At 55.5% G+C, this 21,732-nt stretch overlaps 10 protein-coding genes across 10 annotated transcripts; 7 read left to right on the top strand and 3 right to left on the bottom strand.

Moving 5' to 3' along the window:
* Window positions 1–23: 23 nt before the first annotated feature.
* CCMA1212_010573 (Patatin-like phospholipase domain-containing protein) lies at window positions 24–2,387 on the bottom strand (the record flags this gene model as incomplete). Its single annotated transcript, XM_073707611.1, has 2 exons — window positions 24–1,345; window positions 1,406–2,387. The coding sequence occupies 2 exons, from the start codon at window positions 2,385–2,387 to the stop codon at window positions 24–26; spliced, it is 2,304 nt and encodes a 767-aa protein (XP_073553884.1).
* Window positions 2,388–3,605: 1,218 nt separating this feature from the next.
* On the top strand, window positions 3,606–4,215 carry CCMA1212_010572 (uncharacterized protein; the record flags this gene model as incomplete). The annotated part of the gene is made up of 2 exons (XM_073707610.1): window positions 3,606–3,854; window positions 3,892–4,215. 2 exons carry the CDS (start codon window positions 3,606–3,608, stop codon window positions 4,213–4,215), a joined length of 573 nt encoding a protein of 190 aa, XP_073553885.1.
* A 742-nt stretch (window positions 4,216–4,957) lies between these two features.
* On the bottom strand, window positions 4,958–5,446 carry CCMA1212_010571 (uncharacterized protein; the record flags this gene model as incomplete). Its single annotated transcript, XM_073707609.1, has 1 exon — window positions 4,958–5,446. The coding sequence occupies one exon, from the start codon at window positions 5,444–5,446 to the stop codon at window positions 4,958–4,960; it is 489 nt and encodes a 162-aa protein (XP_073553882.1).
* On the top strand, window positions 5,104–6,876 carry CCMA1212_010570 (Zinc-regulated transporter 3; the record flags this gene model as incomplete). Its single annotated transcript, XM_073707608.1, has 3 exons — window positions 5,104–5,249; window positions 5,317–5,447; window positions 5,521–6,876. The coding sequence occupies exons 1-3, from the start codon at window positions 5,180–5,182 to the stop codon at window positions 6,874–6,876; spliced, it is 1,557 nt and encodes a 518-aa protein (XP_073553883.1). The 5' UTR covers window positions 5,104–5,179.
* A 597-nt stretch (window positions 6,877–7,473) lies between these two features.
* On the bottom strand, window positions 7,474–9,052 carry CCMA1212_010569 (Transcription factor IIIA; the record flags this gene model as incomplete). The annotated part of the gene is made up of 2 exons (XM_073707607.1): window positions 7,474–8,903; window positions 8,971–9,052. The coding sequence occupies 2 exons, from the start codon at window positions 9,050–9,052 to the stop codon at window positions 7,474–7,476; spliced, it is 1,512 nt and encodes a 503-aa protein (XP_073553914.1).
* Window positions 9,053–9,417: 365 nt separating this feature from the next.
* Window positions 9,418–10,075, top strand: CCMA1212_010568 (DNA-directed RNA polymerases I, II, and III subunit RPABC2; the record flags this gene model as incomplete). Its single annotated transcript, XM_073707606.1, has 4 exons — window positions 9,418–9,455; window positions 9,539–9,796; window positions 9,860–9,979; window positions 10,039–10,075. 4 exons carry the CDS (start codon window positions 9,418–9,420, stop codon window positions 10,073–10,075), a joined length of 453 nt encoding a protein of 150 aa, XP_073553913.1.
* Window positions 10,076–12,301: 2,226 nt separating this feature from the next.
* CCMA1212_010567 (uncharacterized protein) lies at window positions 12,302–12,783 on the top strand (the record flags this gene model as incomplete). The annotated part of the gene is made up of 2 exons (XM_073707605.1): window positions 12,302–12,388; window positions 12,478–12,783. 2 exons carry the CDS (start codon window positions 12,302–12,304, stop codon window positions 12,781–12,783), a joined length of 393 nt encoding a protein of 130 aa, XP_073553907.1.
* Window positions 12,784–13,297: 514 nt separating this feature from the next.
* Window positions 13,298–14,321, top strand: CCMA1212_010566 (S-formylglutathione hydrolase; the record flags this gene model as incomplete). Its single annotated transcript, XM_073707604.1, has 3 exons — window positions 13,298–13,969; window positions 14,060–14,164; window positions 14,238–14,321. The coding sequence occupies 3 exons, from the start codon at window positions 13,298–13,300 to the stop codon at window positions 14,319–14,321; spliced, it is 861 nt and encodes a 286-aa protein (XP_073553906.1).
* A 4,179-nt stretch (window positions 14,322–18,500) lies between these two features.
* Window positions 18,501–19,768, top strand: CCMA1212_010564 (Myosin regulatory light chain 1; the record flags this gene model as incomplete). The annotated part of the gene is made up of 5 exons (XM_073707603.1): window positions 18,501–18,508; window positions 18,535–18,611; window positions 18,663–18,739; window positions 18,819–19,269; window positions 19,350–19,768. The coding sequence occupies 5 exons, from the start codon at window positions 18,501–18,503 to the stop codon at window positions 19,766–19,768; spliced, it is 1,032 nt and encodes a 343-aa protein (XP_073553908.1).
* Window positions 19,769–20,954: 1,186 nt separating this feature from the next.
* CCMA1212_010563 (uncharacterized protein) lies at window positions 20,955–21,564 on the top strand (the record flags this gene model as incomplete). The annotated part of the gene is made up of 2 exons (XM_073707602.1): window positions 20,955–21,155; window positions 21,432–21,564. The coding sequence occupies exons 1-2, from the start codon at window positions 21,055–21,057 to the stop codon at window positions 21,562–21,564; spliced, it is 234 nt and encodes a 77-aa protein (XP_073553910.1). The 5' UTR covers window positions 20,955–21,054.
* Between the last annotated feature and the right edge of the window lie 168 nt (window positions 21,565–21,732).

Here is a 21,732-nt window from a genome sequence, read left to right as displayed (position 1 = left end):
GCCTGCCTCTAGGTACGGCCCTGTCAGATGCTAACCTCACCCTTCTCGTCACCCTCTTGCGACGGCGTAGCTCCAACCTCGGTCGTCATCTCGCCATCCAGCTCCGAGTCATCCTCCGTCGCTGAGTTCGCTGAAGATGTCACCGCCATCTCCTCCAGCAGAATGCTTCTCAGGTCATCGTCGCTGTAGATCCTCTGCATGCTCCCTCTTCTAGCCCACGGCCTGGTCTCTCGCCTTCCCTGCTCTATTAGTCTCTCTATCTTGAGGCGGTTCGATAAAAACTTGAGCTTCGGGAATGTGCTCTGCTGGCCCTCGTGTATCATCCGCGCCAGTCGGTCCGCGTCAGGATCTGTCAAAATGTGCCAGTAGTCGGAAGGAATGGACTTGGGCCAGATGGTGATGGTGCCGCCAAAGTCCTGCAGCCAGAGCTGGCTCCAGTCCTGTCCGAGAGGGCGAGGCAGCAGCTCTGCGTGTCGGATAAACTTGAGCCACTTGTTCATGTCGAGCTTGAGATAGTGCTCAATGGCTGACATGAGGTAGCCGCCACGCCAGCCTCGCCCTTTGCGGTGCGTGACGGGGTGGCCAACGGTGCCCCTTGAAGAAAAGAAGAAGAGGTTGATGTGCGGGTTCACTTGGCTGACGACGGTAAAGTTGACGTTGAAGTGCGTGTTCAGTGCCTTGATGGGAATGTCTGTTCTCAAGCTGCCGTCCTTCCACTTGTGGCCAAAGGAGTACGGCGCCAGGGTCCCGTCACGCATCTTCATCATGAGCACCACTGGATTGAGGATTCCCGGGACGGCCGCCGACGCGAGCACGGCTGACCAGATGACGCAGTCGGGGCTTGTAAGGTAGTTGCACAGGATGGTCGGAGAATGAGGGTCGGCCGGGACACAGCTGACGTTGAGTATGCGGCCGGTCCGTTCATATGCCTCCCTAAATGTCATTGAACCCCTCGTGAACCATGAGCACCGCTTAGCCCAGTCAACAGAGTCGAAGCGGGCGCCAGTCTTCCACCATCTGGGGAACCACGTCGTCATTGATTCGCCGCAGGCAGTGATTCGATGAGCGAGTGCGGGTATCAGAAGCTGCTTCAGCTCATCGTTTGTATGGGTGGCCACAAGTCCAGCTATCAGTGCGCCTCCACTCGTTCCAGTGATGACGTCCGGCAGTAGGTCAGCGTCAAGCATGGCTTTGACAACGCCTATATGATAATAAGCAAACGTAGCTCCTCCAGACAGGCAGAGGGCGGTTCGTCCGTAGTTGGCGTGTATGTGCTTGAACAGTATGCGCTTCTCGTCGGCTTCAAGGTATTCCGTCTTGAGCAGGAACCGGAGGCTCTTTTCAACTAAGCCAGGGCTGTCAGTATCTGATCTCAATGACTGTCAGGGCCGAAAAGGCGGCTTACCATCGTCGACAAAGTTCTGCACCAGGTTCTTGGTTCCATAGTATGTTTGGCTATACAGCCTTGGATTTTCCACGCCAACAAAGTTATTCTTGACGCAGGCCTCCATCAGGGTTCTCAAGTCGTCGACAGCCTTCTTCAGCTCCTGTCGATCGCCTTCCAATTCAAGTGCCTCTGCCCTGAGGCGGGTTTTGCGAATTTGCGTCCACACCCGCTTCACAGTCTTGGAGTCGTAGTAAGCAAAGTCGTCAACTTCTCTCCAGCTCTTTCGGCCCAAGTAGTCGTCCAGTTCTTTCGCGGCCGCGACCCAGCCGTTGTAGTTGGAAGTTCTACGCATATTCTTGCGCAGGATTTCACGTCGGCCCCGCCAAGTGAAGAAATGCTCGTAGAACCAAATGTACCATCTCGTAGAGAGATACGCAATGCTCAGTCCGATGAGCCACGAGAAGACAAAGAAGAGCAGAGGCCATTTGGCCAGTAGGTACAGATACCCCTCTCGCGTCTCATCCTTCGTTCGAGTTCCCAGCAGGCCCTCCACCGCGCCTCTACCTTTCTTTTTCTTCTTGGCTCCTCGTTTGCTGCGGTATTTGCCCGGATTCACGGGCGCCCAGTCGTTTTGCGCCGTGACAAAAGTTCCCGTGCTCGGGGTCGGAGGCACGGGCAGATCTCCTCCGGCGGCACTGGCCGCTGCTGCGACGGCGGCGACATCATCTTCTATGGCGCCGCCAGCCTGCGAGTCTCTCTTGGTCAAGTTGACAGAGCTGACGCTTCGGGGCGACTTGAGGCTGGATGTATCGTCGAGGGGGCTCTGTAAGGGATCGGGCGCCTGCAGCGCCGTCTCAAACGCTATCAGGTCTTCGGAATCGAGGTAATCGCAGTCGATGTTTGGTAGGGCTGATGGATCAAACAGGTCGCGGGAGAAGCCATACGAGGCATCGTAGGGAGCGAGCTGGGGGTAGGGTTTTTTCGTCTTGTCGGCCGACATGGTGATGCAAAGGTGCGTCGTCACTGTTTGAGCACTCAATCACGTCTCAAAAGGCGCAGGAGAGGATCTTTAGACAGCGCCAGCTCATATACGGCAAGACGTGCCCTCCATGTGATTTCGGCCTAGGAGTCGTGAGATCAAGAGCACCGTGTATGCGAGATTCGTCGCACCGACGCCGGGAACGAAAAGTTCAAGTTTGACCCTGTTGCGCCTCTCGGAACCGTTTGAACGCATGACGTCTTCGGTGGCTGATTTGCTTCCAGGCCGGGCTACTGCGGTTTTGTTGGGGCGAGTGAGTGGGGGACTGGGCCCTGAAGGCCTCCCTAAATCTTAGCGGGGGAAGCAATTAAGCAGCCCTGGAGATGCATGGCGGCAGCCCCACCTCGAGAACGTGGAACTTGCCAGAACGAGCAGGAGAAGGTGCTGAGAACCAACCAAACTGCAATCGAGATGAGCAAAGATGAGGCAGAAACACTTCTCTCCATGTTGCAGTTGATACATTGATGGGAACTCAATACCTTTAGGCCCACGTTAACATTTTCGGGTTCCATCTTTAGCGAATACAACCTCCTTCAGCCTTCATCTGCCAATTTATAAATAGCAGCCGCGGTGGCGCATCAGGGGGTTCTGGAATCAAATCTTCGTCTTGACGGAGCCGAAACCCTCCCTGGCCTGCTTCTTCACGCCGGTAATTCAGGTGACTCAAGCACTACCGAGAAATGAGTTGAGTAACGCCAACCCAGGACTCCTGGAGTTTGGCGTTTTGAAAAATACTGAGGCTCTTTGGATGGCATATACATGTATGCTGATCAAGCGGTACAAGCTCGGTGCAGTAAATAACATCGTACGCGAAATCACTGTAATCGAGTCTACCTCGTAGGTATATGTGCGGAGTCACTTCGTATAGTAGGCAAAATCATAGAAGGCATCTTGTAGATCTACCTCTTGTGGGTGTTGCACCTTGCTCCCATCTCCTTGGCTTTATTATACCGTATGCCGCACGCTCTTGTATGCTCTTCGGTGTCCCAGATATCATGGGCTTGAACGAACTGGGCCTACCATAGGTACCTAAGTATTTAGTAGTAGAGGTCGCTCGCTGTTATAGCATCTGAAAGTCACGGCCAAGATGTGGTTCAAGGGGTAGGTTAGAACATGGGTTGAATGGTCACATCTTGGAACGCAGCTTCGTGGTGGATGCATGGTTTCTGCAGTCCGCAAATGCCATCGCGAGCTGGCCCGTCCATCCCACCACAGGCGCCTCGCTGCCCTCATTCAAATCGACGGGCAGTACTTTGCACCTACCAAGCATCCATCCATCTGATATCAAGGGAAAATACCATATCACGGCGCTCGTCGCATCCGATTGGTCCGGCAACTCGCATCTCGCACCGTCGCGGCATGCGTCTTACAAAGCATGATGCCGTGATTCGTCGCACAAAGAACCGCAACGGGTTTGAAGTGTCCGCAGTGGGGAGGGCAATAAGGTAGCTTCCCCGGGCCGCAGAAAGCTCAAGTTTCACGAAGGAACAAGGGCGATTGCAGGCGCGACGACAAGACACTCATTGGCACTCCAGGCTGGGTGCCGGCTTTGCAAGACCTGGTTCCACGGCTGTTCACGACGACGCCCGCAGGTGATGTTGGCACTGTTGGATCTTTGCGGATGCTGATGCCGACGAGAGGGAATCGAAGAAGTTCGATACGCCGCTTGTTGCGTGTTGCTTATGTCGTTTATGCCGTGGTGCGCGCGCACGGTCGCTGCGTCTTTGCTCTCTGTTCAGTGTGTTTGTTGCGAGGTTGCATGTCTGTGATATATCACCCCGTCCTTTGAAGAGTTGGTAGCGAGGCCTACGTTCTTTGAAGATCCCATGGTTCAAGGTCTTGTAAGCCAGCGCACGCACCTCCCTCTTTTCTTGCTGACTATTCAAAGCGAGGCATGTCCGTTCGAGATGATGTGTGTCAAAGGAACAAATCCAAAGGGAGCCAAGGGGGGAAAATCCCTGGCCGTGAGAACCTTGATAGCACCGTCGCTTCCCGCCAGTTGTGTGACGGGCGGAGAGAACCTGGATGGCCCGGCAGGTTCTGCCAGTTGCAGGCACAGTGGTTAAACTTCAAGGGTTTGTCATGAGGTACCTCTACCTTAGGCAGTCAGCAGTCCGCCTTAGCTCACAAACCACGAGAGAGGACAAAGCCACCAGGGTCACGGCGCTTTGGCCAGTGCAGAAATTCACCCATTGGGCCGTTGGTGGAGGATGATCTTGTGCATTGAAAGTACAAGTATGGGAACAGAATGAACATGTGCTTTGCAGAGGACCAACAGTGGCGCTGCTGAAATTAGAACCTTCCTGACATCGGGCAGCTGTCCTGTCCTGTCCTGCCCTGCCAGGTACCTACCTGTTGCAGCGCCTCTGCTTTAAAAGAAACCTGGAAGCCCAGGGCTATAAAAGAACACGCCCCTCCTACGTCAGCGGCCTGCTAGAAGCATCGAGCCTACTAGGGACCTCAGGTATTTGGCAAGCCCTGTCTGAAGTCTCTTCCTCTGCATCATACCTAGACACTTTGGACTCTGCTTCTCACCACCAATAAGTCAACCGTACACCAACGCTGAAAAGCGTCGATTGTGATTCGAGCTTTGGATATCGAAGGCGACGTCCTATCCTCCAGCATCCATCGGCACCATTCGACTCCATCCCCCATACTGACGGAACATATCCCATAGCCCCCTTGATGACGCTGCCGCAGTAGCCGAGCCGGATCTTGTTCGCGGAGCGAGAGTGGAAGAGAGTAGAGTCGCCATGCTGTTGGCGGCGACACTCGTCGACAATGACACCCGCGGGTGGATTCTGGCCGTGGTGAGCGGCGTTGGTACGTGATGCCTCGACGAGGCTGTCCAATCTGGCCGTGGACAGACTGCTGACCGTGAGTGGTGAAGCCTGCGTCTTGGGCGCGTCCATCATCTGCATCGACGTCCTGGTGCGCCTTCTCCCGGGCAAGGCCAATTTCCGCATCCAAGACAGCAACGTCTTTCTCGCGTGCTCGCTGAGCTTGAGCTTCGGCGTCATGGTTAGCATCATACGCTCTCATCATCCGTTGACCTGTGCAAAGCAGATGGCTGACTCCTGTTCGACTCCTGCAGCTCTTCTCTTCGCTCTACAGCATGCTGCCCGAGTCAAAAGAGTACTTTGAGCAGGAGGGTTGGTCTGATCAAGCTGCTGGCCTGGTCATGATGCTCTTCTTTGTCTTGGGCTTCCTCGGCATCCAAGCTGTTTCGCGAGTTCTCCACCAATTCATGCCTTCCCACGTCGTCGATTGCGATCATAGCCATACATCTCAAGGCGGCCATTCCCACCATGTCTCCCTCGACCGAGCGCATTCACGACCGAGCCGCGCCAGACGACGGCTCTCCCGACCACCTAGCAACAAGATATCAGACATCACGGAGGCCCAACCCCTCATGACCGAGTCGACCCCCTTGCTCAGCTCAGAGCGTCCTCGCCCCACCCCCTTGTTGCCTGGCCGCGATTCGATTAGAGACGAACCGGTGCGGCGGACCGGCGACTCTCTGTCACCTACCCGCAGTCGTGCTACCACCGGCGCCGATGCCGTGTTATCCAGCAGGCGCTCTTCCGCGTTCGGAGTCCCGAGGCGGGTCCTGTCCTTTGTCAAGGACACGAAGCGCGATTGTAGCGAGTCCGGGCCTTGCTACGGATATTCTGATCCTTGCGGCCAAGAGTGCTTCAAGCATCTCAGCAACCGCGCAGCAAGTATTGTGCGCCAACCCTCCTCCGTACGCTCCATCACGGGACACTTCCAAGCCCACCACTCGTTCCACGCCACTCGTGATCCCGCCAGTGGGGATCCCAACGACATACCCGTCAGCCCGAGCCGGCTGGCCTCTCGCGACTCTACCACTCTCACCGACGAAGACACCAGCACTACTGAGAACGCCTATCCGTGCTCGCAGATGGACGAGGGCGACGCCGAAGCCCAGCATCACCATCACGTCCCGACCAATGCCTTCCTTTCCATCGGGCTGCAGACGTCCATCGCCATCGCCCTCCACAAGTTTCCGGAAGGCTTCATCACCTATGCCACGAACCACGCCAATCCCGCGCTGGGATTCAATGTCTTCATGGCCTTGTTCGTACACAACATCTCTGAGGGCTTTGCCATGGCCCTGCCACTTTACATGGCCCTTGGATCCCGCTGGCGGGCCATGGCCTGGTCGGCTGTCTTGGGTGGCTTGTCGCAGCCGTTTGGTGCGGGCATCGCGGCTCTGTGGTTCAAGCTTGCCAACAAGACCAACATGACGCCGAGCGCGGTTGCGTATGCGTGCCTCTTTGCGCTGACGTCGGGCATCATGGTCAGTGTCGGGCTGCAGCTGTTTGTCGAGAGCCTGAGCTTCAACCATAACCAGAACCTTTGCATGTTTTTTGCCTTCTTAGGCATGTGTCTGCTGGGCTTCAGCAACGCCATGTTGGTGGAACACTAAACACCGGCCACTATTCAGACTCTGAATTCTTCGTTGGGTTTCGCGCTTGGGCAGTTTGAATAGGCACACGCCTCTTTCATACACGATGAGGGGCTCTCTTTTCCCTCTTTATAGTGTAAAGTATTTTCCTGTACGCTTGCGAGCACATTAGATTACGGTCAAGGAGCATTTGGTCGCTTGTGGACATCCTTTGTGTCTTATCTTGTTACACGCAGAACGGAAGAGACCCGGGCGTCAGGGGACTCAGTTTGCATGGTATCGGACGGAAATTGGGACTTAGAGGCGGGTATGGAAGCGTCTGGTTTTGTTTTACCTCCCTCACGATTTGTGAGCCTTTGGGGCAAACGGGTCTAGAATTTACAGCTTTGGTACTTTGTTTGTAATCTGTTTGTCATTAATTTCGTGACGCCTTTTGTGACGCTGTATGCCTATATATGCCTCGACTACTTTGTAGTAGTAGTAGTTGTTGTTGTTGTTGTCTACCTGCCCCCAGAGCAAACCTGACATCTACCCCTTTTGACCTGCATCATGAGATTGCAGCAAATGTTTACCCCTCTTGCCCTTCCAAGAAATTAGACGCCAGGTTTTCCTCGAGATCTAAAAGCCTCCCAGAGTGGGATCGATAGAAGTCCCATCTAAACCCGTCTCCCCACGCGCCAACATCATAAGCGTCGCATCGTCCTCCATCCAGCCTTCCTGTCCCGCCCCAAACGCCATGTGCGCGGAGAAAATGTCCTCCTGGGCAAAGTCTTCGGTCCAAGAGGGCTGCTGCTCGAGAGGATTTCCCTGCCCGTCTTCAGCAAAGATGGATGGGTTGGTAAAGGAGGCAGAAACGGCGACGGCGGCGGGGTTTGGATCGTGGGCAAACGCAATGTGAGCGTTCAAGTCAAAGTATCGAATGAAGCCCTCGCTGCACTGGGGACAGCGCAGCGTCTGCTTTTTGACGTTCGTCACGCCGGATATCTCGTCGATGAGGTCCGTCGACGTGGAAGGCTTCTCCGCCTTGGATAGCTTCGGGCGTTCCTGGCCCAGGTGTATGAAGCGGATGTGGTCCTCCAGCCGGACCTTTGTGCTGAACTTGTCTCCGCAGCCTTGGTCGTTGGACCATTTCTCGAGGCCGGGGCCGGTGAATTCGACTTCGCCGCATACGAAGCGGAACCCTTCGTGCGCGGTGCGGATGTGGACGTTTAGGTTCGACTTCTTGGTGAATCTCTTGTCGCAGCCTGCATGGGGGCAGGCCACCGTCTTGCGGTCCTCGACCGTCTTTCCGGAATGATGAATCTCAATGTGCGTTTCCAGCTCCCATAGCGAGCTGGACTTGTAGTCGCAGAACATGCAATTCTGGTGCTCCTGCCGCATATGTGACTGCAGCTGCGTATCCGTCGTGAAGCCAACCCTGTACGTCGTGCCGTCCTCGCGCATCTGCGGAGCACACTCCATGCACCAGTACTTGAGCGGGCCATGCTCCCTCTCGCGATGCCGGTTCAGCGCCCCCTTGGAGTCGAATGCCGACGAGCAGGTGGGTTCTGGGCATTGATGCGCCGGCAGGCCTTGGTGCTCCTTCCGTACGTGCTTGTTAAGCGTCTCCTTTTTCCGGAAGCTCTGGCCGCAGTCCTGGCAGCGGAATCGGTCGGCTCCCTCGTGGACGAGCTGGTGACGCTTTAGTCTCGTGCCCGTGACGAAGCTCTTCCCGCAGCCTTCTCGCTGGCAGACGTATTTCCGGTCGTTGGTGTGGACGGCCTTGATGTGTTGTTTCAGGTGCTTGTCTTCGATGTAGTCTTTCGTGCAGCCGTCGTAGGGGCATTTATGGGGTCGGGAGTTGGTGTGAGAGTTCATGTGGTCCCTCAACCGAGCTGGACGGTTGAAGCTCTTTGTACATCCCGGCCATGAGCATGCCAGCGTCTTGTAGTCTGACGGGAACTTTGTACGAGGGGTCGTCGCGGCTGTGATGGTGGAGTCGACCTCTGCGCTGGAGGCCCGGCTTGAACTCGGGGTATAATCGTCATCGCCGTCGTCCATATCGAGATCTACGAGATATCGAATTAGCCGTGTTGCAAAGGGGTTCGATTGCTGACAGGGTTCTTCAATTCGTACGTGAGGTCCCAATGCCACCGATATTCAGTCTCTTGCGAGGAGACGCTCCAGGCGCCTCCTCTGCGGCCACCCGTTTGCTCATGGCGGCCCGTCAATTGCTGCAGAGCTGTTGCATGTCGTCGAGCTTGGAAGAATAAATGGCAGATTTTGGGAAACTTTTAGGTGGGTCACGGGGCGATAAGATAAAGAAACGCCAAGGACGGAAATAGCAATAGCGATGGTGAATCGCACCTGCCCCAGCCCAGCAAGCAAGGAAGGCGCTAGAGAGGGGCCCACACGGGTGCGCTAGGCAATATCGCCGGAGAAACTACGGATGGTCTCGAAGGTTCGTCGAGTTGGGAACAATATTTTTCGCGAGGCTGAAGGTTGAGTGGCGTGCAACTTGCTCCAGGATCCAAACTTCTGTATCGACACACTTGACATTCTTTTTCATTTGGTTTTCTCAAAATGTCTGACTTTGGCGACGACGATGTTAGCGTTGGCGGGTGAGTGTGCAATCCTGTACCCAAAGAGCAAAGCAAAGAGGAGGAAAACGGCCGCTGTATGGAGGCTGACCCCCTGTGCGCAGCGACGAGCCCGTGTTGGAAGAGGACGAGATCACCGAATTCTACGAGCCCGAAGTTCCCGAGGACGAGGATGCCGAGCACTTGAATGGCGACGAGCAGGACAACGTGGTCATCTCTGGGGATCCATCTGCGGCCGCGAACGCCTCAAAGGACAAGTCCGTCAAGAACAAGAAGATTCCCGACGACCAGCGCACGACAACGCCGTACATGACGAAATACGAGAGAGCGCGCATTCTGGGCACGCGCGCCCTGCAAATCAGGTGGGCATTGACGGACGGAAGAAGAGGGGGGTAGCATGCGGATGTGCTAACTTGTTGGTGCAGCATGAACGCGCCGGTGCTGGTCGACCTGGAGGGTGAGACGGATCCTTTGCAGATTGCGATCAAGGAGCTGCGCGAGAAGAAGATTCCTTTGATTGTGCGACGATATATGCCTGATGGATAGTAAGTTGTGCTGTGGTTGGACGAAGGCGGTGGATGCGGTGGTCTGACAATGGTTACAGCTACGAGGACTGGACCTGCGAAGAGCTTCTCCAGTAGACGATGCCCGGGATAGAGGACGAAGGTGGCCAAGACGATACTCGATCTGAGCCAGCTCTTCCGAATGCTGCCGAAAAAGAAGGTTGCGGAACCGATGGCCTGGCTCGTCGGACCTACCTTCGACCTGTCGACGAAAGAAACTGGTTCATCAGCGTGGCGTTTCGAGATTCGATTGATTTCAGCTCTCGGCTACCAACTCAAGATGGCATGTTTGACTCGACACTGCGCCATCCAGTCTTTGGTGTGACGCGAACTGATCTTCGCCAACGATCAACCACGGTTCGGTCACCATGCTGGGGCTCTCCGGCTCATTGTCACCACATGAGGAGCCACTGTCTATCAAGGGTATCCCAAGGACTGCACTGGACAACGTACGGACGACATAGGAGCAGCATGCGAGGCCGAGAGCGCTTAGACTTGGTCCGAGTTGAAGACTGTACAAATTGATTTTGCATTAACAGGATAAAAGCTACGTTATACGGTGCTGCAAAGTATACCAATTCGATAATAGACTAAAGAATAAACAAAATGTATGGCACTTCCATGTCTCTCGTCATTTCTCAACGGAGGATTTGAATACCTGGGCTGTAATCCGGGAGCATCTGCCGAAAATGTCGCCATCATGCTTGGCATCAACTCCTTCATGCCCATCGCTCTAAGGCATCTTAAGCGAAGAATGGTGTTGTTTGCCACAACACTGCTTTGACGGTTCGTTCAAAGAAGAGCACGTGCAGTTTTCGTGGCATCAGGGCTGCTACGTTACATGATCTCGAGATTGTGACAGCAGAGGACGTGAACAGAGATGTCGGCATGCCTCCCAGAATCTGACACCGGGTCCTCGGCAGTCACCGTAAACGCTCAACTAACATTGAACCCCGGCCAACCATTCGGCTCCCTAAAAATAGGTGACGGACGCCAGATGACATCACAGCAAAACACCATTCCTCGAGACGACGAGAAGGGTCTTGTCCTAGGAGTCTTCTCCCTCTCCTTCAAAAGAAAGCATAAAATCAAGAATTTACTCTATTCAGGGAGAGAGTTGAACTACCTATTACCCATGTTTACATACATACACTGACACGTTCTTCACATTGCGGAAACGCTACCTCCTGATATTGCAAGGTAGCACCGCTCAACAGCCCGCAGCGGAGAATAAAGGCTGTACAAAGTGCCGTTCCTGCATGCATTAATAACTCTTAGCCGTCCATCCTCCATTCGACAATGTTGTTTGTTGGCTGCCTGTTTTAGGCATTATCGACATGGTTGTACTTTGTAATACTAGCCAGAAGAAAATAAAGAGTTGCAAAAGAGTATCCTCAGGTTACATGGCCTTTTGTTCCGAAAACCGATGCGAGTTTTGCCATGCACTCGTAGCTGTCAAGTCGAATTCCATCCACATCTAAGCTGGCAATGATATGACTGACGTGTCTGATCCTTTCGCACAAAGAAACAATCGAGCCCACAGAAAAGAAAAACACAGCCCGCCCCCATTCGTTCCCTCCTCCTCGTATTATCCCAGCCCGACGACGATCGCGGCTCGTCTTTCGTCGGCCCAAGCCATCCGCATGACGTCGAGCCCATCCCACGACAAACAAGACCAGGATCGACGCCTGGGCTTTCTCGTATGTCTCACGGCGTTTTTCCCCATCCGGGCCGCATCCTTTTTTAGGGGACTCGCACAGAAAAGCGTGCAGCGACATCTGGGATTTGGGCTGCTCGATGGGCTTTCGTTCTTGGCTTACATGCCTTGCTCTTCGGGACCTCGGGTGGCTGCTGCTTAGCACGGGCCGTGCTAACTGGGGGGAGACAAATACGGGGACAAAAGACGTCAGAATCTTGCGGCGGCTTCTATGGGGCAAAAATCGTAAGAAGTTGATGCTACTAGTAGTTGGTTAGTTTCCCGATAGCAGTGGGAAACTGAGCAAAGACGGCCTTTGTGGGTGCTGCATTACGTCGGTCAGCGACGCAAGGGATACACGAGAAAAGAATAAGAGAGAGGATCGAGGAGCAAGCTTGTGTAACTCGTAGATATAAAATAAGTGGCTTGATTCCCACGAGACAAACAAATCATCATCTGCACATCAGATTCTTGGCCGGCACACCGCAATCTGGTTTACCTTTCCTATAAGACATCTTGTAGCTTGGTTCTTATTTCGTCTTGGTTCTCACATATCAATACTGCCTCGACTCTCTTTATACTATACCGGAGATATCTTGTACATCAAGATGAAGTTTAGCACCATCACCACCGCCATTGTCTCCTCGGCCATTGCCGTCTCCAGCACGCCCATCCACAAGCGCGAAATCGGCGGCGTACGTCTTCTCCATTTCTCTCCAATTCCCTCCCTGCCATGAACCCATAAACATCTCTCGATGGTATACTCACTTAGGTCAAACAACAGGTCCTCCTCTGCACCGGCGCCAACGCAACCGGCACCTGCAACTACTCCGTCTACGCCCTCGACACATGCCACCAGCTCGCCGCGCCCTTCCACCACAACACGAGCACCTTCGCCCCGGACGGCGAGGCCTTTGAGTGCTTTCCCCGGATCGGCGACTGCGGCTCCATCTGCACGAGCCCGACGGGATGCACCTTTGGCAGCGTCGACTTTGACTATGCGAATAAGTTCAACCTGGGGGCGATTCAGTGGAATACCTTGATCTCGAGCTTTGACTGCTCCAGGAAGACGACGACTGCTTCTTCCTGATGGCTGAGAAAAGGACATCAAGATGTTTACAACCGACTTCAGTTTAAACGTTTAAACGTTCTCCAACTATCGATAGGACGTCAAATCATGGACCGTTGATCCATTGATCAATGGCCAGTCCTTTTGCCTCTGCTTTTGGTTGGAAATTCGGCGAGCGTTTATACAATTACCCGATGCCTTTTATGTTAATGTAATGCTGTTTCGGACATAGTTCGGCGCGTCATGATGATGGAAATGGGGGACAAATACCCAGGGCTTGATGGAGGGGTTCCTTTCTGGTGGTGGGGTAAATTTTCCATAAGGTATCCGCGTCTCGACGACAAATCCATAAGATGGCTTCTTCTCTCAGCTGAACCACTTACCTAAGGTAGCTCCTATATTAATGAGAATCTTCTTCTCCTCTTCCCTCTTCTCCATAGCAAGAGCATCATCGCCGCTCACCTTGACTCAACCCCTTATCCGGCATCACCATCATCACCACACTCGTAAACCCCCTTCGATCTTGCAAACCACCATGGCGGGCATCACCACAAACGCCTCCATCGCCTCCTTCGGCGGCCGCTTCCTCAAGCTCACGCACACCTCCGCCCTCACCGGCGGCCCCATGAACTTCACCCTCTTCCTCCCCGCCGGCATCTCCGAGGCCGAGCCCGCCCCCCTGCTCATCTACCTCTCCGGCCTGACCTGCACCCCGGACAACGTCACCGAGAAGGGCTTCCTGCAGGCCCACGCGGCGCCCCTCAAGCTCGCGCTGCTGTACCCGGACACTTCGCCCCGCGGCTCCGACCACCCGGGCGAGCACGACTCCTGGGACTTCGGCAGCGGGGCCTCGTTCTACGTGGATGCCACGCAGGAGCCGTGGGCCAAGAACTACCGGATGGAGTCGTACATTACAAAGGAGCTGCCCGAGCTGGTGTTTTCCCACTTCAAGGAGCTTGATCCGAAGCGCGTGTCCATCGCGGGCCATTCCATGGGCGGGCACGGAGCGCTGACGCTGTATCTCAAGAATCCGGGCAAGTACCAGAGCGTCAGCGCCTGGTCGCCGATAGCGAACCCGAGCGGGTGCCCGTGGGGGGAGAAGGCGTTTACGGGGTATCTCGGTGGGAACCGGGAGGAGTGGAAGAAGCATGATGCGACCGAGTTGGTGAAGCATTGGAAGGGGCGTTTGAATGCCCTTGTCGACGTGGTATGTTTTGAAATGTTACATGAGACGGAAGGGAGATGAGAGCGAAGTAGAGGAGCGAAGAGGACGAAAGTGCTGACGATGGTGATATAGGGCACTGCGGACAACTTTTACAAGCAGCGGCAGCTTTTGCCGGAGAACTTTGCTGAGGCGGCCAAGGCGGCGGGTGTTGAGGGCTTGGATCTGCGGTACCAGGAGGTATGTTTTTGCTTTGAGTTTCCGAGATGGCAGGATGCTTGGTGTGAACTGACTTCGATATGTGTTGTTGTAGGGCTACGATCATTCGTACTTTTTCATTTCGACGTTTGGTGAGGATCATGTTAAGCATCATGCTAAGCACTTGGGCTTGTTGTAAATTTGATTAGTACGAAATGTATCTCCTTGTTTGATTGGAGTCGAAAATGAGAGTTACATGGCGTGGAGCGACTGAAAAGGGGGAGGGGTGAAGATGTGATGAGATGATGAGCTACCGAGATGCCAAACATGTTGTGATGTAAAGAATGCCCGCCATGAACGCAAAATCACATCGGGATTGAATTGAAAAGGAAGGAAAAGCTCTCACGAATGATACCTAGTCTCTGAGGTGTACATTTTACCTCCATATCGATTCAATAAAGATGGGAAATGCTGAGATAAGGGAAAATTGCCAGCCTACAATCTTCCAAGCAGAGGCCTCTCCATAGATCTGGCCTAACAAAACAAAGTAAAAGTCCCATCATATTGGTATCCACGTCGGCTCGGTTCGCTCCCTCCCAACAACGCCCGCCCAAATCACATGGTAGGTTTGGCTTTCAAACGCAGATATCCCATATAGAGCCCGCGACTACGCACCACCCGCATGTCTCTGATTCCCATCGTCGCTCGCTGACCATCAAGTATACTCTCAAACCAGAAAAAAAAAAAAAAAACGTGAACGCGCTATCATCAATAGTTCCCCAAATAAAAACCCCATAGAAAACCATCCATATCTTTTCATCTTTGTACTTGTCCCTCTCCTTCTTTCTTTGGCTGGAGCACAGCTCAGCTCAGCTCAGCATCCTCTCCATAACAGGGCTGAGAACAAGCCCCCCCTCCTTCTCCGTCTTCGTCTTGGTCTCCGTCTTGGTCTCCGTCTCGGCCTCGCGCCGGATCCGCTTATACGCCAGCTTCTCAAACTGGCTGAGGCTCTTCCACCAGTGCTGCCCGGCCTCGTGCTCCGAGATGCGCTCCAGCAGGTCCGCCGTCTTGAAGCGCACCTCGCGGTCCTTGTGGAAGAGGCCCAGCGCGATGTAGAACAGGCCCGCTTGCGACTCGGGCGCCACGTCCAGCAGCAGGCAAATCTCCTCGTACGAGTGGATGTGCTTGGCTAGCGTCAGGTAGATGTCCTTGCTCTGCGAGGGCGTCAGCCGCTGCATGCGGAGCCGGTCGTGCATGTGAGCGAGGTCCAGCCCCTTGAGCGGGCGGACGGCGTATATTCGTGCGAGGTCCTGAACAGAAAGGTCGGTCTGGTTAGCCAAACAAGTGAGCGATGGCGGACGGATGGGATCCTCACCTGGATATAGCTGTAGTAGCTGCGCGTGTTCCGCCACCCCTCGATCCTCGTCACGTTGCCAGCCAGCTCCTTAAACTTTGCCGTGTCATCCGGCCAGACGTATCCGTGTCCGCTGGCACCCGGCAGCGCCAGGCCCTGCTCATGACCCCCAATGTACAGGGCAGATGTGCTGTACACGCTCTCCTCGAACTGGGCCGCGATCCTTGTAAACTTGTTGACCCAGCCGCGCCACTTGGCCCGAATGACCCGCTCGCCATGCCGGGCAGCGATGCTCCTCAGGATGTCCGACATGAACGCCGCGTCCCCCGTCAAGTCCTGCGTGTTGTTGGAGACGCCGCTGGCGGTGTTGGCGAGGTTGGGGTGCTGCTGCTGAAAGTAAATCAGCCCTTCCGTCACCGGCGCCATCTCAATCTTGCTGCTGATCTTGACGCGGCCGCTGGGCAAGTCGCACAGCACGTCCCACCATTCCGGGTGCAGCTCAAAGGTAGGGTTGGTGACGCCCGCAATGAACCCCGGCACGTTGAGCAGATCGTCCACCTTGGTCAAGTCGGTGTAGGGAAAGGCATGGCGGGTAAAGCCCCGGAGGATGCCGCCGGACACGAGAGCGCATGCCGCAAGCACCGCCTCAGCCACGTCGCCGGAGGGCATGTTGTGGCCCAGGAAGATGACTCTCTTCTGCGTCAGGAGCCCGTTGACCAGCACAATGATCGGGTGCGTGTTGACGCCGTTGGTCGTCAGATGCGGGTGCAGCGGGAACGGCTGCGGCGACTTGGCATGGGCCTCTGAGAAGTTCTGTATCAACTTGATGAGCGAGAAGTCGCCCACCGTCTCGGGCATGACCGCCGTGGGCACCTTGATGGGGATGGGGATGCCCTTGTACATGACTTTGCTCTCAAACTCGTGCGTGTCTCGGGCCACGGAGTACGTCGAGTGCCCCCCCTCGAAATGCGCCTTGGTGCCGGCCCTCGAGATGCCGCCTGTGTACTGCGGGCTCTGACTCCTCTCGCCCGACCCCTCCGTAGCGGTCTCTGCCCTGTCCTCTGCCATGCGCATCTGGATAATCCGCTCAAACTTTTCCACAAACAGATCCTTATTGTCGCTCGCTAGGAGCAGGTTTCTCTCGAGGAAGCTCAGTTTGGGCATAAGAGACAAGTCCATCGCATTGACGGAGTCATACAGCATGGAAAGAGTCTCGGGCACAGGTGATTTGAAGTACTCTTCTAGTGCGAGAAGCAAAAGCGGCTGTATGATGGAACTGTCAGTCTACGCAAATATCAATGGCACGGCAAGAATGGCTCACCTTGTAGATGTGCAAGAAGGGATGTCTGGTGCAGATGGCCATGGCCTTGACGATGGCTCCTCGCTTCACAGATTTGTCGTGCTTGGTGTTGACCAAGTTGAGCACGTAGATGAGCGGAGCGCCCTCTTCGCCGTCGGGCTCACCATCGGATGACGAGTCATCCGTAAAGTCATCATCCAAGTCGTCGTCCTGGTCGTCGTCTTCGTTCTCTTTGCCCTCTGCGCCGTCCTCGGGGAGCAGTCCCGCCGCCCTGTCCCGTCGTCTCTGTCTCCGAGCTTTCCTTTCGGCCTTTGCCTTCCGTTCTTCGTCTTCGTCCTCCGGCGAAGAGTCCTTGTGCAGAAAGAACATGGTCCAATCCTGATTACGCGCGTGCGCTTGATCCGGAAGCATCAATTCGGCCAACATGTTCTCGTCTCCGGTAATAGCGACAGGGTATTGGTGCTCCATCACCGGGCCGCGGTCAATGTCAAAGGACGCCACCAGGATATATTCGACGTGGTTGGCGTAGGATCCGCGAGGATACTGGGCCTTGGGCCTCTTTTGCAAGTGCGCATCCTCGTTCGTTCTGCGCGGTGCAGACAGAGACGAATGCTGAGAGGATGGTTCAATGGAGGACGTCTTGGACTTGGAGCTCGGGTCCGAGGTCCGGTCGGTCTCGGCCATGGGCGGTTGCGGCGACCTTGATGGGCGCGAGTGGTAGGAGATTTGCGACGGGGTGCGAGACGGAGGGAATGAAGACAGAGACGTCCGCCGATGGTGAGGCAGCGAGACGTTCGAGCTACTGGCGCCATTCGAGCGAGAGGCATAGGGGAGAGCCGCCGCCATTGTTCAGTCGCCTGCCCGCAAGCCAATTCGCTGTAGAACGCTAGATGTCGTACACAAAGTCGTTCTAGGCCTGGGACTTGTATCTGTTTGCTTCACGTATATCTTCTTCTGAGATTCCCCCGTAACTTTCAGACGAAATATCGCCTCGGTCGGGACGAATTCGGCGCAGGCCCGGATTTGCAGCCCGGTTGTCGCGCAGGAGCAGCTCTGGTCTGGGACTGCTCTATGGCTCGAGCGGTCTATGCTTGTTCGTCTCGGAGAGGGTCGTCTGCGACGTCTGGTGGTGTTGACACTACCTAACCCGTCAGTCGCTCGCGGCAGCGCAGCAACGGCAGACAATGGAAACAAGACCACCAGCAGGCGGCAGAAGAGGAGGCCAATGGACGGATGCGGGAGCCAGACAGCCTTGGAGGCATCGTCTGCGGCGGTTTGCGACGATTTCTCTTGGGCGAGAGTCGAGACAGGGGCGTCTTTGTGCCATGGGTGTGGAACTCCGTATTTGCCTTAGTGTCCTAGTGTCACCGAATGAGGAAATGTGGTGTAGGGGACCGAGCCAGCGGCGGACCCCTGAAACTTGAAGCCTCTGAGACGTGGTTACAGCGCCAGTGCCGGCGCTCACAGCGCGTCGACGGGGCCTGGACAAACACCCACTCAGGGCTCTTCGCTGGGCGGCTCTCAGCGCCCAAGCGCCTGGAGTGACCACCTTGGTGACGCCACTGCCATCCATGGACGTCTGTGCTGCCATCTGTGTGGCTGAGGCGGGATCAATTCACGAACAGCGCCACGCAAGCACCAGCCACACCAGACATCAGGTTGTCGGGTCAGACAGCATTGATTTGTTTACTTCCCTGGGGTTTCGCGATCGATCTCAATCCAAGATGCGATTGTTGCATCAACTCCCCACCCAACCAGACCACTGGCAGCAGCCCTCGGACCCGACATCCCCAACATCGTCTGCATTCTGCATCTCCTCAAGCTGCCCGCAACTCGTGCGTCATACCGTCGTCCATACGTCCATATTCACATACTACTACATACAGACGGCTCCGCTTGCTGCTCGCCGGCCAACCGATTGCGGACGCAGTCCCAGCACGGATCCCTCCCCGTTTGCATCATGGTACGTACGAGTCGCCGCCCCGTTCATTGCCGTCTCGCTTATCTGCTAAACCGCCCATTTCTTCTCCGTATTGTCCCAGTCTTTGTCCACAACGTTCAAGCCCTCTCCCCTGGGTTACGGTTCTCCCCCCAGCGTTCGAAACTCGCCATTCCGCCGGGTCGACTCACCGTCATCGCCCTCGCCGCTCCGACAAATAACGCCCACGAGCTCGCCTACCAAAGCCAGCGCCACAACACCCAGCAGAAGCTCGAGACTCGCCAGGCCAACGACGCCGACCGCCACTGACGAGCAGGACGAAACCGCAGAGCGAAACAAGACACCGGAGATGACCACTCCCACAAGGACATCGCCTCCGTCGTGGAGGGCTACGTCGAAGCTGGCAGTGGGCGGCTCTTTGGGCGGTAGCAACGCCCTCTCACAGCTTCAGCCTACCCAGGTGAGGACGTTGAGGGATGGCTTTCAGATTCTGGACCGTGATTGCGACGGGGTCGTCAATAGGGAGGATGTCGCCGACATGCTCGGTCAGCTGGGTGAGTATCCGCTGTAGTAGCTTGCCGCAAAAGATGCTCGGAAAGATCCCCGATTACAACATGCTAACTCCTTAGCAAAGGCCTCCCTTCAGGCTCCTCCGACATAGGACGCTTCTTCCCGCCTTCAAAACCACAGACCATGACATTAGCCGCCTTCCTCAACTCGCTGGCAGAGTCCCTGGCGGTGCTGTCACCCAGCACAGAGCTCTTATCTGCGTTCTCGGCGTTTGACGAGGACGACAGCGGTCAGATTGACTGGGCGGAGCTGAGGGATGCTCTGCTCAACACACCGCCGGAAGCCGGGCAGTCGGCCCTCAGCGCTGCGGAGGTCGACAAGGTGGTCGAGGGGTTCACGGGCCGCCGAGCCTTCAACCGCAACATGAATGCGCACTTATCGGCAAGAAGGGGCGAGGTGTTTAAGTATCAGGAGTTTGTCCACTCAATCATGGGTTCCAACGGCGGGTCCGAAGGGGGGTCTCACGAGAGAGCCGACGAGTAGGTACGGAGTGGGCTGGCGTGCTGTCATTCTGCATTCTGCTCACATGGCGATTCGTGCTGGGGGGCTTTCGGTCTGTTTTGCGGGTTGCCACGAGTGACACGATGCAATTACTGGGTGTGCCACTGTGGACAGGCGCAGGTACCGGGGCAGGGCAGGCCGGGCCTGGCCTGGCTTGGCTCCGATATGGCCCTGTAAAGGAGAGCGAATGGATTCACTCGGTCTGGGCTGGGTATTTGTCTTTTCTGTTTGTCTGCTTCTTGGTTTATTTGTTCCTGCTTTTTGCTTCTGTTGTCTCTGCTTTTGGGTAACCCGATAACGTGTAGGAGATATAATATGGGATGAGCCACGATCCGCGTCTGCATAATTAATACACACACATACACACTTACATACCATTCTTGGCATGAGTAGTAACCTTGGACCGTTGCGGAGGAGGTGATGCGCCGTGTGATGGACGCGGTTGAGACTTTGGAAATGATCTGCCAGCCGCCCCGTTGCGTGTATCAGACTAAATAGCAAGCCCGTAGGACGAGAGCAAACGTTCATGTTGTCCCTCTGCTCGATTCGTATCCCAGTGCAAAAGGACCGAGTAACTTTGAGTTGCTCCATATGTATGCTACGGAGGGCGGCATGTGCTTCTTCGATGCCGTTCAATCACAGCACCGCAAGATAAGCCGGCCGTTGAGCATTCGCTGAGGATAGGCGGCGGCGGGGTGACGAAATGAAATGGGCCCAGGCGGCAGATTGCAAAAAGGGCCCCGGGATGGCCAATGGCACCCGTGAAGCGCGCCAGGATGCTGGGATTTCCGGGCGGCTGGGGGGTTGGGACAGTCGGGTGCGGAGAAGGGCGAGGGCAAAGGAGGTTAAGCCTTGTTTTCTCCTTTGGCTGGCTGGCGGCAGCCGGGAGGGATGTGATGGGCTGTGATTCGAGAGGTGAACTTTTCCCTTACGCGACGTGTTCAAGTGCGCCGGATAGTGCTGTAGGGAGGTGGGAAGTAATTATGAGTATGGAGGTAGTAGGTAGGAGGAGGAGGTGGAGGATGGGAGGATAATAAGCATATAATCTTAGTAGCAGGGCGTGGGAGGTTTTGAGCCGGATATTACAGAACGGCTCGGTACGTGGTGGTTGCTTGACAGATGGGACTTTTCAGCCGTTGAACCCCGATCTGTGTCAACAATCTCGAACAGGAGAGACTCGGAGTCGTAATAACAGAGACATGCGTGAATCCAGCCAATGCACTCCAACGGGTCCAATCTTGCAGTGCCGTGTCATTTCGTAGACATTGATGCAGTTCAGCACAGTTGAGCGTCAATCAATGACTAATACCGGCCTCATACCCCAGCCGCCCTCTGGCAGCAGCTGCATCCTCACTGACCGCGTGCGCAAGTGATGCATTCACCGGCCTGCACGCGAGGTGGCGCCAGTCCAAGCCGTCAGTCAGTTCACTAGGTAGGACGGCTAGTATCAATCAATACATCCCCTCCATCCACACCATTCCAGTCCATATCCATCCATATCAACATCCAGCTGCCATCCATTCTCTGCCATTCCAGCCTTCAATTTAACTCCAGCACCCGTCGCGGCGGGATCGCGCCCCACTGAATCTTCTAGAACCACTAAGCCGCCAACATCCGCTTAAGTGCAAACCCCCGATACATGTAGCCCGTCTCATCGTCGTCGTGGCATGTACATTCTGTACCCGGTGCTCCGTGCCGCTGTGGCGCGTAAAGATGCTGGCACATACAGTGCAGCGCATCCAATCCAACGCTCACGCCCCCCGGAGACGTCGAGTTGAGTTGAGCGTCGAGCCCACCTTACGTAGAGCCCACGTCCGCGTCGCCCCGAAGTGGCACAAAGGCTGAGTGGCCGGGCTGGGTTGGAAACCGGGGGTTGCAGCGCTGGGTTCCGCGGGCACATGTAAATAAACACGGCGAATGGCGGCCTGGAGCTGCATGTGCTTTCG

This window comes from Trichoderma ghanense (assembly GCF_004382785.1).
Source record: "Trichoderma ghanense strain CCMA-1212 chromosome Unknown scaffold_27, whole genome shotgun sequence".
In the NCBI taxonomy this organism is placed as follows: domain Eukaryota; kingdom Fungi; phylum Ascomycota; class Sordariomycetes; order Hypocreales; family Hypocreaceae; genus Trichoderma; species Trichoderma ghanense.
The sequence above is the reverse complement of the archived record's forward strand: the minus strand, read 5'-3'. Positions and strand labels throughout refer to the sequence as shown.